At 50.9% G+C, this 15,026-nt stretch overlaps 1 protein-coding gene across 2 annotated transcripts in view; it reads left to right on the top strand.

Moving 5' to 3' along the window:
* FBXL18 (F-box and leucine rich repeat protein 18) overlaps positions 1–15,026 on the top strand; it is a 40,276-nt gene that overhangs the window by 15,713 nt on the left and 9,537 nt on the right. Inside the window, exons 4-5 of one of the 2 annotated variants that reach the window (XM_037507076.1) lie at positions 298–432; positions 1,943–1,978. In XM_037507076.1, the coding sequence (XP_037362973.1) occupies positions 298–432; position 1,943 (136 nt within the window). In that variant the 3' untranslated portion in view covers positions 1,944–1,978. Of the gene's footprint in view, positions 1–297; positions 433–1,942; positions 2,162–15,026 lie in introns of those variants that run through there. The other variant, XM_037507075.2, reaches the window with a different exon arrangement.

Raw genomic sequence — 15,026 nt, 5'->3', positions numbered from 1 at the left:
GGCAGCTCCGGATTCATATGCACCTCGGCAGAGAGAGGATTACAAGTTGAACAGAGAAGGCACTTTTTTCCCAAGTCTGATCAAGTCCTCCTTGGTGGTGGAGGGAGGGGACAACCCTGAGTCACCCTGGGCTGCCCATGACCTCAGAACCAGGGAATCGGGGCAGGTTTGGGTGGAAGCAAGAGGACCGCTTTAGACCCAGGTGCTGGAGACAGTCCCAGGAGTGCCCTAGGCCTTGGTACTGTATGGGCAGGCAGATGAGAGGAGGCACCTCCCAGTGTCTTCCTGTGCCCACAGAACCTCAGGGAGACCAGACATCTCAGGGAGTGGGCTTTGGAGACCGATCTTGTTGATTGGAAGGCTGAGGAAGAGTGAGGAGAGAATAAACGGCCACAGGTGTCCTCCCCAGCTCCCAAGGCGACGTCAGTCATGGTAACCTCTTCCTCATCCTCTGCCCTAACTGCAGACACTTGATCACTCAGTCACTTGTATCAGGTCAGTTCTGCCAGCCCATTGTGTGGGAGAGTAGGGGCCATGGTGTGGTTAGCCTGCGGAGTGGACAGCCAGTCGCAGCAGGCCAGCCTCTTCCTGAACGTCTGTGATGGGCGACTTCCTTCAGTATGGAAGAATCTGGCAATGACTGTCTAGTTGAAAGACTACTTAAACTGTGTATGTCTACAACACACTTGCTCCTTCTGCCTGCCGGGTTTCTAACCCACAGGCTGAACATCTTCCTCTTTGGCGGGTGTTGCGGGCCCACATCGCCACCTAGTGACCAAGATGCCACAGGCCCGTCCTTTCCCGCTGGCCTGCATCCCAGCCCTGCTTTCAGGCCCCTCACGCAGCTCCCGCTTTCCCCTGCAGGAGGCAGAGGTCACTGCAGTTCCACAGTCCCAGGTTCAGACTCCCACACCACCCTCCATTTTTCTTACTTTTAGGTCTGTGTTTTGAGAAAAACACAACTTCTCAGAAAATCTGTGCATAGCAGGGTTGTGGTCTCGGTGTGACTTTGATCACTCCCTTCCCCTGGTGGAGTGGACTTGAACCCATAGCCCCTTGAATCTTTTCAGCTTTCCTCCTGGTCCTCTCTGCCTTGCCGTGACTCTCATCCCAGAGGGACTTACATGGCCCAACCTCCTGCCTCAAATCCGGTGTCATCCAGGTGTCACAGGCTGGTAGCTGCACTTCAGTTTTCCCTCTGCCTCCACCGGTGTGTCTCTGCCGCCTCCTCTTTGTGCTTTACACCGCTCTGTCCGCTCTGCTTCCTGTCTGGGTGCACACACCCAACAAAGGCCTGGCACATCTTCTGCACTTTCCCTAGTCCTGATCTTTGTCTCTGTAGCTGGAGCCAGCCTCAGCACAGACTTGTGACACTTCAACCCTTTGTTGAGGCCCAGCTCTGTGCGCACATCCTCATCTCTCCTATCCATCTTGCTAGAACACGTGGGTGGGAACCTCCAGCCTTGTCTGCTGGCTGAGTTCTTAGCTGCATAGACTAGTCCTTCTCACCCCCAGATGGGGGCATTTGGACCTGACTAGTGCTGCCCCTCACACTTTCTGGCAAGGCTAGAGTGGCCCCACCTGGCCCAGGTTGTCAGCCTCCCCACCTTCTAGATGCCCTATCTATCCAGTGTGTGTTCCTCATGGGTGAGACCTGCTCTCCCCTGTAAACAGCACTCCTGAGGGCAGTGACCACACAGAAACACGGCTCCATTTCCTGCCCGGTGGTTGAGGGAGATGGGGTACTGACAGGGTAGTGGCTTGGCTGGCTGTAGACAGTGGCCAGGTGGTTGCATTGGGTCTGCAGGGTCTTTTGAATCAAATCACTGCAAGAGATCCCAGGGGTCTGAGGGCCCACCCAGGGCTAGGCAAGGGGGGCATGCGTGGGGACTGTAGACTGGGAGGCTAGGGCTCACTACTGTTCTTTGCTCCTTCCCCACAGACTGGAGCAGCCCTACTTCAGCGCCAACGCCCAGTTCTTCCAGGCCCTGAGCCAGTGCTCCACGCTGCAGCGTTTGTGCCTGGTCTCCCGTAGTGGCACCCTGCAGCCCGAGGCTGTTCTGGCCTTCATGGCCCGCTGCCTGCATGTCGTCGTGTGTCACATGTTCACCGGGGAGTCGCTCGCCACCTGTAGGAATCTGCAGCAGTCCCTCCTCCGAAGGTGAGTGGGTGCACACAGGCGGTGCCTAGGGCATGACCCAGAAGTTTAGCATCAGTGTCCCAATGAACCCCTCCTCCCTGGGTCTTCACTGGGTGGTGGGAGACAAGCTCTGTGGGCAGCGTTGGAGTGAGAAGCCAGGGCTGAGTCTTCCACAGAGCTCCCTCCCAACCTGGCTTTCATTCGCTGCGTGGCTCGTTTCTACACAGCTGAAGCTTTCTGGTTTTTGTTTTGGTTTTCCAACCAGTTTATTTGGGCAGACCTGAGCGTGGGGAGGTACCTGCAGCTAGAAGAAGGCTTTGGGCCTCCTGGTGGTGAAGTGTGGATTGTATAGGTGACATGGGATCTGGTGGGGTGGTGGGAACTTGACCTTGGAGTCATTCTCCACCGGTCAGTCTCCTCCATGTTTGTGATCTGTATTAAGTGAGCCCAACATGGCCCAGGCACCCACATCATGGTAGCGCTGGGTGGTTGGGTCCTGGTCCTCCTGGTTTGTGCTGTGGGTCCCTCCGTGAGTGCACAGTCAGATGCAGGAGTTCTTCACCTGTGGGGTGTGGGTGGGGGTTTCTTAAACACCCTCACAGTTTCTGAAACACAGACTTCATCATCTTCAAGTGAGAGATGAAGTACTGGAAGTGGAACTTGATGACATGATTGGGTGCAAAGAGTAGAATGCGGTTGGGGGCATGTGAGAATTTTGGGCTGGGCAGGCAGTGCCCTACCACCTTGTAATCCCATAGCATGCCAGTGCCTGCCTTGGTAGTGCTTGTAGCTGCACCCAAAAGGAAGTAAAGATATTCTTTATTTTCCTATATGTTCTTATAGAGGCATGTTTTTTTTTTTTTTTTTATTTGTTTGTTTGTTTGTTTTGTTTATACATACACTGGGTACAGTCAGAAGCGCAGGAGGGTGAGAGAATTCACCAGAGCCAGAGCGGGGAGCAGAGCAGGCAGAAGGACCGAAGTACACTGCTGAGGGGAGCAGCGGGCGGCAGGAGAGGTCTGCGCGCCATGTGGGACCCTCCTCCGGTGGCCGGGGAGCAGCCGGGGATCGAACTGGCGCCACAGAGGCCACGGGCAGCTTCGCAACCCAGCGCTCAATCGCTGCGCCACCGGGGAGGCCCCCTATATGTTCTTATAAATGTTTCTATGATGTATAAAATACACTGCATTTAGCTCACTTTTTTTTTTAAGTTTTATTTATTTATACATACAAGAATGGGGCACAGGCCAGAGGTGCGGTGAGAGGATCCACCAGACACAGTGGGGAGCAGAACAGGCAGATTGAATGAAATACACTGATAAGGGGAGAAGCGGGCGAATCAGGAGAGGTCTGCTGAGTCATGTGGGTTGGTCCCTGGCGGGCCGGGGACTAGAACTCATGCTGCAGAGGCTGCGGACAGCTTCATAGGTTGTGTCCTAACCCCTTGCGCCACCAGGGAGGCCCCTCTTTTTTTTTTTAAAGATTTTTTTTTTATGCATACAAGAATTGGGGTACAGCCAGAGTTGGGGGGGCGGTAAGAGGATTCACCAGAGACAGAGTGGGGAGCAGAACAGACTGACTGAAATACACTGCTGAGGGGAGCAGTGGGCAAGACAGGAGAGGTCTGCTGCGCCATGTGGGATTCTCGCCGGCTGGCCAGGATCGAACCGGCACTGCAGGGTCTGCGGACAGCTTCACAGTGCGGCACTCAACTGCCTGCGCCACCAGGGAGGCCCCAGGTGTATAGTTTTTCACCTCAGCAGCTGTACAGACCACACCAACCCCTCCACCAAATGTCAGGCACCTTCCACCAACAACCAGTCAGCCCCATTTACCTGCTCCACCTCCCCATTCTCTCTGGTAACCACCCTTTTGTGATCAGAGTTTAAGAGTTTTATTTTCTTTCCTTTGTTTTTTTCCTTTTTCTTTCTACTCATTCCACAAATGAGTGAAGTTATCTGGTATTTGTCTTTTTCCTTCTGACATATTTTACTTATTTCCCCTCATGTTGTTACAGATGTCTAGATTTCATCTTTCACTAGCAAGCAGTATCCTATCATGTGCACACGCCACACTCACTTCATCTAGGTGTTTGCACTTAGTTGTTTCCATGTCTTGGCTATTGCAAATAGTGCTGCATAGATTTTTTTCAAATTAGTTTTTTTTTTAATATATTTTTTGATAAATACCTAGAAATGGGAGTACTGGAGAATATGCTGGTTCTATTTTTAACTTTTGGAGAAACCTCCATACTGTTTTAGTTGACCAATTTACATCCTCACCAACAGTGTATGAGGGTTCCTTTTTCTCTACATCTTCACCAACATTTATTGTTTCCTTGACTTTTTTTTTTTTTAATAGAGGCATGTTTTTTATTATTTATTTATTTGCTTGTTTGTTTGTTTTCTTTATACATGCATTGGGTACAGTCAGAAGCACGGGAGGGTGAGAGAATTCACCAGAGCTAGAGCGGGGAGCAGAGCAGGCAGAAGGACCGAAGTACACTGCTGAGGGGAGCAGCGGGCAGCAGGAGAGGTCTGCGCGCCATGTGGGACCCTCCTCCGGTGGCCGGGGAGCAGCCGGGGATCGAACTGGCGCTGCAGAGGTCGCGGGCAGCTTCGCAGCCCAGCACTCAACCGCTGTGCCACCGGGGAGGCCCTCCTTGACTTTTTTTTTTTAAAGATTTATTTATGCATACAAGAGCTGGGGTCTGGGGGCCAGAGGTGTTGGGGGTGAGAGGCTTCACCAGAGACAGAGTGGGGAGCAGAACAGGCGGATTGACTGAAATACACTGCTGAGGGGAGCAGTGGGTGAGACAGGAGAGGTCTGCTGCCCCATGTGGGTCAGCTTCCTGTCTGGGGATTGAATTCATGCTGCAGTAGCTGTTGATAGCTTCATAGTGCTGCGACTTAACCCCTGTACCACCAGGGAGGCCCAGGACCTTGACATTTTTGAAGTGCACTGGCCAGATGTCTCGTAGAATCTCCATTGGTATGGGTTTGTCTGATGTTTCTTGGTCAGAAAACCACAGGTGATACTGTATACTTCTTGGTGTGGCATTTGGGCACAATTGGTAGTGTGTCTCACCCCCGGCAAACTTACCCTTAGTCACTTGGTTAAGATAGTGTCTGCCAGGTTTCTCCCCTGTAAAGTTATAAGAGTCTGCAAATACTGTTTCTCATCAGGCTTTTGCCCATTAACTTAGCATCCTTGGATGGATCTTGCCAATAACAGTTACTCCCTGGACGTTTGCCTGACAATGGTTTTCTGTTTCCTTCATTCCTTCTGTGTTTGTTAATGGGGAATCTACTGTGAGAGAGTCCTGTCCTCCCATGCACTTATTTACTCAACTGTTGTATCAGTATGGACTCGTGAGTACTTATTCAGAGGCTCTCAGTCTGTTGCTGTCACTGTTCATACTGTTGGCTCAGATTGTTCCAGACCTGACCTTGGGGTGTTCTTTCAGATTGGGTCCTGTGCCCTTTCAATATCCCCTTTTTTATCACTTCTTTTTTTCTGTCACAACAAGATATTCCAGGCTTATCTTGTATTTTCCTGCCCCAGACCTGGAACCAGATATTTCTCCAAAGGAGCCTTGGCTCTGTTCTCAGGAATTGTACTTAGAAACCAAGATTGGGGCATTAGGTGTGCTCACTGCCACTGGAGTGTCACTCCCTTTTGTATACAGAATAGGAAGTCATCTATGTATATTTCTGTACACACACATCCATCTCTTTTTATTTCTATATCTCTCCATTTGCATTTGTAGTGAAAATAGTGTACTCAGACTGATGTCTCTAACTCCAACCCAGCATCATCATGGCTGGTCCCCTTCCTTAAGAGTAACCTCTCTTCCACAGAGGGCAGCCGGCCTTTCGCCATTCACCATATAATTTGTGCAGTCCTAATGTCTGTGTGAGGTAGTTTTGGAATTGTTAGCCCCTTCCACCTTGTGAGACAGCTCTGCTAGCCAGAGAGGGCTATTTGTATGTGCTTTGGTCTTTAGCCTCCCGGTGTCCAAAGTACTGATGTCCTTCCCACCTCCTTTTGTGTGGTCATGTTTTCTCATTTTTGCAAAGTCAGGTTTGTTTATTACTGCCTAATATTTCATTTTTCATCACCCAGCAACCTGGCTGATTATTTTTGTATTTGAAATCTTACTGGGGTTCTCTGAGTCAGAGCGTGTGAAAGGGAGTTGCTGGGGGGTTGCCACCCAGCCTGCCTGTCCTCTTCAGACCTTTTTCCCCTCTCTGCCTCCTCACACCCCCTGCAGACAGCCTGGCAGGTTGGTTCCCCTTCGTCCTCCCGTGTCTGCACAGATGCAGAACATGTTCTCTGCTTCCCACTTTCCCACGTGGACTCTGCTTTCTCACTAAATAATATCTCTTGGAAATCCCTCCTTGTCAGTTCTTGCTTGTTGTTAATATAGCTCTGTGTTTTTGTTTGTGATTGTTGTAAATACACATGACATAAAATTTACCATTTCCACAGCTTTTAAGTGTGTGGTTCAGGGCATTAAGTCCATTCACATTGCCGTGCAGCCATCACTGCCATCTTTCTGCAGAACTTCCATCTTCCCAAACTGCGATCTCCCCCATAAACACCAACCCCACTCTTTCCTCTCTGCCTCTATTCTTCTTTGTCTCTGTGAATTTGATGACTCAGGGAACCTCACAGAAGTAGAATCATATGGTAGTTGTGCCTTTGGGCCTGCCTTTTTGTATTCCTTTTGAAATTTATTTTAAGAAGCTTAATAATTAGAAATAAAGGGTCATCATACATTGACTGAAATAAAGCCCCTTTGAGTCCCTGAGCCTACAACCAGTGTGAGTTTGCTTTTTGGGTCTTGGAAGTATACCCACATGCCTGTGTGCAGCAGGGTGTTTGTGTCAGTGTGTTTGTGACAGCCATGAGTGTGTAAGCGTGTGGGTGGGTGCGAAGCCTGTGTTTCCAGATGATGTTCTTGTGTGGAGCTGCTGTGCTCCTTCTAAGTTCTGCGGAGCAATGCTTCAAACAACCTATCACGTTTTGTTCCTGCTCTGTGGATGGGTATTTGGGTTGTTGCAGTGTTCCTCTGCCCTGGCCCTGTCCTTATGTGGGCTTCCCTGGGTGCAGTTACGCTTATTTCTGAAAGTGGCATTGCTGGGGCTTGCTGGAGAAATTGCGAAATTGCTCTCGCAAGCCCCACTTCCCTTAAGGGATGTGAGCGAGCTTGTCCCTGTGATATTGTCAATTTGGTTTCTCTAGCCTCCGGGGTGAGGGTGTCCCCCTGCCATCTGAGCATCTTGGCTGTTGCAGGGGTGTCATCTAATGTGTGTAGTGCAAGGTCACATCTCCTCGTGCTGAGTGTCTCTTCAGGTCCTTCGGGACTCTTCAGTTGGGTTTCTCGGGTGGGGAAGGGGAAACTCGGGAGCAGTGTTCCCTTCCCTGTGACCTAGGTGAGTGCACCATGCTGGGCCACCTGGAGCTCTGCCCCCAACTCTCTGGGTCCACATTGTCAGGTGGCCTGAGGCTTCTTTTTTCCTCCCACTTTCCTGGCCTGCTATGTTCCATTGCTTCAGGGTACCATCCTGAGTTCAGGGACAGCCTCCACCCCCCCACCCCCCCAGATCTGCCATTTGTCCTGACCCTGGTACAGGAACCCGGGTCTCAATGTCGTTGGTTGGTTTGTGTACAGAATACAGCTAAGTGTGCTGTGAGTGATGGCCAGGGATCCCTGCATGAGAACCCGACTGCTGCTGTGCAGTAGGTTTGAAGTCTGACTGTAAATGCAGATCCAATTTGTATGCTAACTGAAACAAGTTGCTAGATGCCTTTGATCAAGCCTTTACTGTTCCCCCAGGAGAACACGGTAAACTTGGCTTTGTCTAAGATTTGTGGGAAAGCAGCTAAATGAGCTGAACTGCTCACAGGTTCCATGTCACTAGAATGGCCCAAGTTTCATGACTTCTCTCACCTGTGGGTGCCTCTGTGGGGCTCCAGGAGGCCTCCTGGTCTCGGTGGATTGTGTGGGGGCAGTGCATCAAGTGAATAGGGACACTTAGGATTTCTGAGCCTTCCAACTTACTCTGGAGAAGTTGGGGGAGAGGTGGAACTTAAGTCTCAGTTAACTGTGGTTAGCTGATGTTAAGTCACTCACCTCTCTGGGGTTCTCCCAAAATGGTTCATCTGGTGCGGGCCCTTGGGCCTGTGTCTTTGCAGCCAGTGTGGGAAGAGAAATTTTAAATCGGCAAACTTTGCCTTTCTTATCTATGCCAAAGCCCTTGTAATGCAAAGATTTTTTTAACATAAGAGAGGAAGGCATTTCTTAAATTTTAGGGACTTTTTTTGATACATATAAAATATACCATTTTCGCTTGTCATTTACAATGATTGAAGGAGGGCTTCCGCAGCCAACCTTTGAGCCACTGTGCTGGGCCCCATGCTGGGTCCTAGGCACCTTTTGCTGGCAGTGTGTTTTGCCTCTGTTGTTCAAATATCAAAAGCCCTGTGGAGTTAGTGCCACTAGCCCCAGAGTACAGATGGGAAACCTGAACCTTTGAGAAGCAGGTGAATAGCATAACCAGGATCCTGGCAATGGAAGGGGATCCCCAGAGGGGAGAAGGGTACCGACACCTTCCAGGGACTCTGCAGGGCTAAGCACCACTGGGGGTAGCAGCTGGGTGGGCAGCTCACCCAAGGCCCCCACGTCTGATGGAGGCTCAGGACTGAGGAAGCCTCTTGTTTCTAAGGCTATGTTTAGACCCGGGTCTGCTGAAAAACTGCAGCTTCAGCCGAGGGCAGCCCCAGACCAGCGGGCATCTTCCTGGTGGGCTGTCGGCTCACCCACAGTGCCCACTGCCTACAGTTCTCTGTGGTGTGGCCCTGCTGCATCTCTGTGCCATTCAGTATGGCCTGCAGAGGCCCTTCCTGGCTGGGAAGCAGCGCAGGTCAGCTCTGGCAGTTGGGGCTGAGCACCGGGAACCTGCTGGCCTGCCTGCCACTTTCATGCCCTAGCCCCCTAGCCATCTGCTCTGGAGTCCCTTAAGGCCTTTGCTGTGCAATGGGGCCCCTGATGCTTTTCTACAAGTTTCCCAGCAGATGGTGCTGTGGCTTACAGTAACCCTTTTCCCCTCCTTCTGTGTGCATGAGACACACACACACACACACACACACACACGCCACACACACCCCCCCACACACACACGTGTGCGTGAGCTTCTGTTTTATCTTCTTCTCTAGGCCTGCCAGGTTTCACCAAAGGGATAACATAAAAAGGAAAAGGCAGGCATTTGTTGTCACTTTTTCTGATGCCTTTTTCTTTTCTCACCCCTTTTCAGGCCTCAAACTCAGAGAATTATTGAGTGGGAGGAAGCACCTGGCTTGGGTTGTTCTGCTGCTTACCTGTCCCCTCAGCTGTGTGGCCTTGAGGTCTGGCCTTTTTCTCTGATTCACTCAGGAGGGCTTATGTTGTGGCTGCAGTCCTGTTATTGGCAACACCACCACCTCTTTTCAAGGTCAATATATTGCTGACCTACCTGTAGACCTGTCCCTGTGGGTGGCCTTTGGAGTCGTTTCTTCTTGTTGCTGTACCCTTGGTGAGTTTGACACCAAGACCTGCAGCTGTGGCTCTGCTGGGACCCTGGTTTGGACCCCATCCCTCCACTCAGGACATGGTTGCTTGGTGGCTGCCTCGACACCTATTGTGAGGCGAGTACCAGGTGGAGTAGACGTGGGAGACCGCACAGCACTGGCTGACAGCAGGACATCGTCCTTGTTGACTTGACTCACTTCACTTCCCGTGCCTTGACTTTCCCCTTCCAGGTCGCAGATGTCAACCTCTGGACCTCTGTCAGACTTCTCAGACTTCTTTGACTGTTGGCTTCCTCCAGGTTTGGCAGTGGCGTCCTCTGCATTTTCTCCCTACTTCAGGCCTCTCTTGTTCTCCCTGTCTGCTTCCATTCCCCTGTGGGCTGGGCCCCTGTAGCCAGCTTGCCTCTGCTCCTGGGCAGGCTGCTGTCCTGGTGCCCCAGCGTGCTTTTCTCCTTATTTTGCAAAGGCTTATCCTGCTTCTGTGATGCTCCTGTCCTCCCTTTCAGACTCTCTAAAGAGGGCCTGAGCCCCAGGCATGGCTTGCAGGCCCTATAGTTCCCCTGTCTGTACTAGGACCCCCTGAGGGAGAACGTGCTGGGTCTGCAGCCTGCTAGTGCTTTCTAGAAGATGCCAGCATCTTGTGGGGCCTTGTCTATTCCCAGTCTTCCCAGACTACCCTTGTGGTTTATCAGTCTGAGGGGCTTATGGTTTATCAGTCAGAGCAGTGCAGCCTCCTCTCTCTCAGCACAGAACCCCCTTCCTGGGGCAGGAGCATGTCATCTGGCTCCTGGGGGTTGGTGGAACTGTGCCTGACATTCCACTGGATGGGTCATGCCTTTGCCTGGAGGCCAGGAGAAGTCCCTCTCGCAGGTGGTCCTGGAGAGTTTCTTGTTTCTCCTGTGAGGTGGCAGGCAGAGGCTCCGTCCTGAGCAGACAGGAGGCATGCGATCCCGGCAAGCTCCCCATCTGCCAGACTGGAGGAGCGGCTCCTGATGGTGCCCACGTGTTCCTGGCAGGCGCCTAGGTTCTGGGCCTCCTGTATAGATGTGCCACTTAGTGCCCAGAACACTCCAAGGGCTTCGTCTGTGTTTGTGTTCTGCAAATGAGTTTAAGAACCAGTAAAGTTTACAGATGGTGCGATAAATTGTTCAAATATGGTAACATGAAGCTTTAGAATTGAGAGTGGATTTTATTTTATTTTTTATTTTATTTTTTTAAAGATTTATCCATACATGCATACAAGAGCTGGGGTACAGTTCAGAGGTGTGGGGATGAGAGGATTCACCAGAGTCAAGAGTGGGGAACAGAATGGGCAGAGTGACCAAAGCACACTGCCGAATGGAGCAGTGGGCGAGCCAGGAGAGATCCGCTGCGTTACGTGGGCTGCTTTCAGCCGGGGGATTGAACTCGTGTGGCAGAGGCTGCAGACAGCCCCACAGGCTGCATCCCAACCCCTTGCACCACCAGGGAGGCCTGGAAATTGGATTTAAAAAACGGAATAGTATGATTTTGTTGCCTTAATTGCTTTTATTTTTTTAAAGGTTTTTATTTATTTATACAAGCACTGGGTACAGCCAGAAGTATGGGAGAGTGAGAGAATTCACCAGAGCCAGAGCGGGGAGCAGAGCAGGCAGACTGACGAAACACACTGCTGAGCGGCAGGAGAGGTCTGCGCGCCATGTGGGACCCTCCTCCGGTGGCCGGGGAGCAGCCAGGGATCGAACAGGTGCTGCAGAGGCTGCTGGCAGCTTCGCAACCCAGTGCTCAACCGCTGCGCCACCGGGGAGACCCAGCCTTAATTGCTTTTAATGGAAGTGGTTGGATCCATCCTGAATGGCTTAATGGAAGTGGTTGGATCCATCCATCCTGAATGGACCACAGGTCCATAGGGGAGGTCATTGTGCCTAGAATGCTGATCTACGAGTCGTGGAAAAAGAACCGGCCAACAGGGGTTCACTTCTGCAGGTTCAAGGAGGGATCTGTGGCCTAGATTCAGGTTGGGGGCTAGCAAGTCTAGTTCTATCTGGAGGATGCCCGAGGACTTGGTCCTGGGAGCTGAAGGCCAGGACTGGCTGCTGTGGGCCCCACTGCAGTGACCATAACCCGGCTATTGACTAACAATTGCCAGAAGAAGAAATTTGCTGATTAAAATCTCCTATGGGGAACCTCCCTGGTGGCTCAGGAGGTTAAGTCTCAGCACTATCAATCTATCCACAGCCACTGCAGCATCAGTTCGATCCCTGGTCAGGGAGTTGACCCAAATGGCTTGGCAGACCTCTCGTGTCTCACCTGCTGCTCCCCTCAGCGGTGTATTTCAGTCAGTCTGCCTGTTCTGCTTCCCATTCTGTCTCTGGTGAATCCTCTCCCCCGCCCACCCTGCGCCTCTGGCCTACACCCCAGCTTTTGTATGTATAAATAAATAAAATAAATCTTTAAAAAAAAAAATCTCCTATGGTCAAGGTTGTCCAGGCTCCCCAGCAGAAAGGCCAGGTTGCCATGACCCCATGGTATGCATTGAATATCTCAGTTGGGGAGGTGGGGACTCTTGACCACCTGAGTGCAGAGCAGGAAACTGGTGGCCTGAAAGTGACTTTGTCCTTGATTCCTCCTTTGCCAGGTCAGGACCTGGACAGAATCTCTTGTGACTCAGTGAACCCTGAGCAGTGGGGTTCGGACTTCCTGTCTGTAGCCATGCTCCTCCTGGGGCTCATGCTGCAGCAGCATCAACACCTCTGAAGGACCTACTGGGTGCCCACAAGCACTTCATACTCTGAAGGGCACCACCTTCAAGGACAATATGTGATGGCTGTCTTTCCTGTGACTAGAACTCAGTTTTGTCCTGTCTCTGCACACTTTTATTAGGGTTCTCCTGGAGGAACAATTCACACACAGATCTGGGTATTCCTGCTTTTGGGGCTCCCAAAGGTTGGTGACAACTGAGCATTAAGGGTTCCCCTCCCCCATTTCTCTGTAGGAAGGTTTTGCTTTTCTTTTTTCTTTTTTTTTCCCAGTGATTTTTTTTTTTTTAAAGATTTATTTATTTATTTATACAAGCACTGGGTACAGTCAGAAGGGCGGGAGGGTGAGAGAATTCACCAGAGCCAGAGCAGGGAGCAGAACAGGCAGACTGACGAAGTAAATGCTGAGGGGAGCACCGGGCGGCAGAAGAGGTCTGCGCGCCATGTGGGACCCTTGCCCGGTGGCCGGGGATCGAACTGGCACTGCAGAAGCTGCGGGCAGCCTCACAACCCAGTGCTCAACCACTGCGCCAGGGGGAGGCCCTTGCTTTTCTTTTTATTATAGTAGGCCATCCATAACATAATGATCATTTTAACCATTTGTAAGTGTATTATGTAGTGGCATTAAATGTTGTGTATCTATTATCATAATCTATACCTAAAAGCTTATCGTCCCAAACAGAAACTCCACATGCATTAGATAATCTCTCTCTACCCCCAACCCTACCAGCACCCAACTTCTGGCACCCACCATTCTCTCTGTCTCTGTGAGTCTGACTCCTCTAGGGACCTCACATAAGTAGAATCCCATAGTATTTGTCCTTTGGTGACTGGCTTATTTCACTTAACTTAATGTCCTCAAGGCTTACACCTGTAACAGGTGTCAGAATTTCTTTGCTTTTTAAGGCTGAATAATATAGTCCATTGTATTGTTGGCCCACATTTTATTCATCTATAGGGGACGTTTACTATATTTTTTTTTAATTCATTTTGGGAGTGAAGGTGTATGTTTTTGCATATTTTAATTTTTTAATTTAAATATTTTATTTTATATAATTCTTACATCTTTTTTCATCTTTGCGCAATGTATGCATTTTCATTTTGGTTATATTCCCCATACAATTGCACCCCCCCCCTTATTTTGACTCTAGTCCTTCCTTTCCCACCCCTCCCCCCACCCCCGTAGTGTGTCTCTGGTTTATAGTTGCTTTTTGCATATTTTGTTTTTAAAAGTTTTATTTTATTTATGCATACAACAGCTGGGGTATAGGCCAGAGGTGCAGGGGGGTGAGAGGACTCACCAGAGACAGAGTGGGGAGCAGAACAGGCGGATCTACTGAAATACACTGCTGAGGAGAGCATCGGGTGAGACAGGAGAGGTCTGCTGTGTCATGTGGGTAGCTCCCTGGCCGCGGATCAAACTGGTGCTGTGGTGGCTGCGGATAGGTTGATAGTGCTGAGACTTAACCCCTTGTGCCACCAGGGAGGCCCTTTTGCATATTTTAAAACGTCATTCATCAAAAATGACAGAGTAGGGAAAAAAAAAAAAGAGACAGTAGGAGGGCCTCCCCTGGTGGCGCAGCGATTGAGCGCTGGGCTGCGAAGCTGCCTGCAGCCTCTGCAGTGCCAGTTCGATCTCCAGCCACTGGGGAGGGTCCCACATGGCATTTAAAAAGAAGAAAAAAAAAAAAAGACAGAGTAGGAAAAATCATGGACAGCTCCTGGGGCAGGCAGGGCTAAGGGCAGGCTGCAGAGGACTCTCAGCCCTCAGAGAAAGCCCTCAACTCACTCCTGAGCCAAACAGGAACCAAGTTTAGCTCTTACACCGAGAGCAATTCTGCTCCTAGAAAGCCCAGATGCAAGCACTGTTGATGTAGAAGTGGGGGTGGTGACTGACCTTGGAGGGCAGGAACTGGAGGCCTGTCAGCAGGCTTCTGGGGCGTGGGTGCTGTTCGCGGGTGCACCCCATCTGTGACATTCACAGGAGTCTGCACATACCTTGCCCTCAGTTCAGGGCAGGAGTGGGGCTCTGCTCTCCAGGCAGGCACAGGCCTCGCTGTGTTGGAAAGGAGGATGGTTCCTGTCACCCTCGCTGGGTGGGCCACCTCTGCAAGACGTCACTGGCAGTGGGGTCAGAATTTACACCTCCCACCTGCAGATGGGCTGGCCACACCATGTGTACACTTCTTCATGGCAGCTCTGTTTATTTTATTTTACTTTATTTTTAAAGATTTTATTTATACAAGAACTGGGTACAGGCCAGAGATGTGGGAGAGTGAGAGAATTCACCAGAGACAGAGCAGGGAGCAGACCAGGCAGAGGGACTGAAGACACTGCTGAGGGGAGCAGTGGGCGCGACAGGAGAGGTCTGCTGCGCCATGTGGGTAGTTCCCAGGCCGCCCGGGGATCGAACCTGCACTGCAGAGGCTGTGGACAGCTTCACAGCGCAGCGGTCAACCCGCTGCGCCACCGGGAGGCCAGCTCTGTTTATTTTAGCAAAAGATTGAAAGCCACCCAAATGTACCTCAGTAGGAGACTGGGAAGAGGTTGATGCATCTAATCAGTGGAAGGGCATG

The sequence above is a fragment of the Talpa occidentalis genome, unplaced genomic scaffold, assembly GCF_014898055.3.
Source record: "Talpa occidentalis isolate TD23 unplaced genomic scaffold, MPIMG_talOcc4v2.1 talOcc4.12, whole genome shotgun sequence".
Lineage (NCBI taxonomy): Eukaryota > Metazoa > Chordata > Mammalia > Eulipotyphla > Talpidae > Talpa > Talpa occidentalis.
The sequence above is the reverse complement of the archived record's forward strand: the minus strand, read 5'-3'. Positions and strand labels throughout refer to the sequence as shown.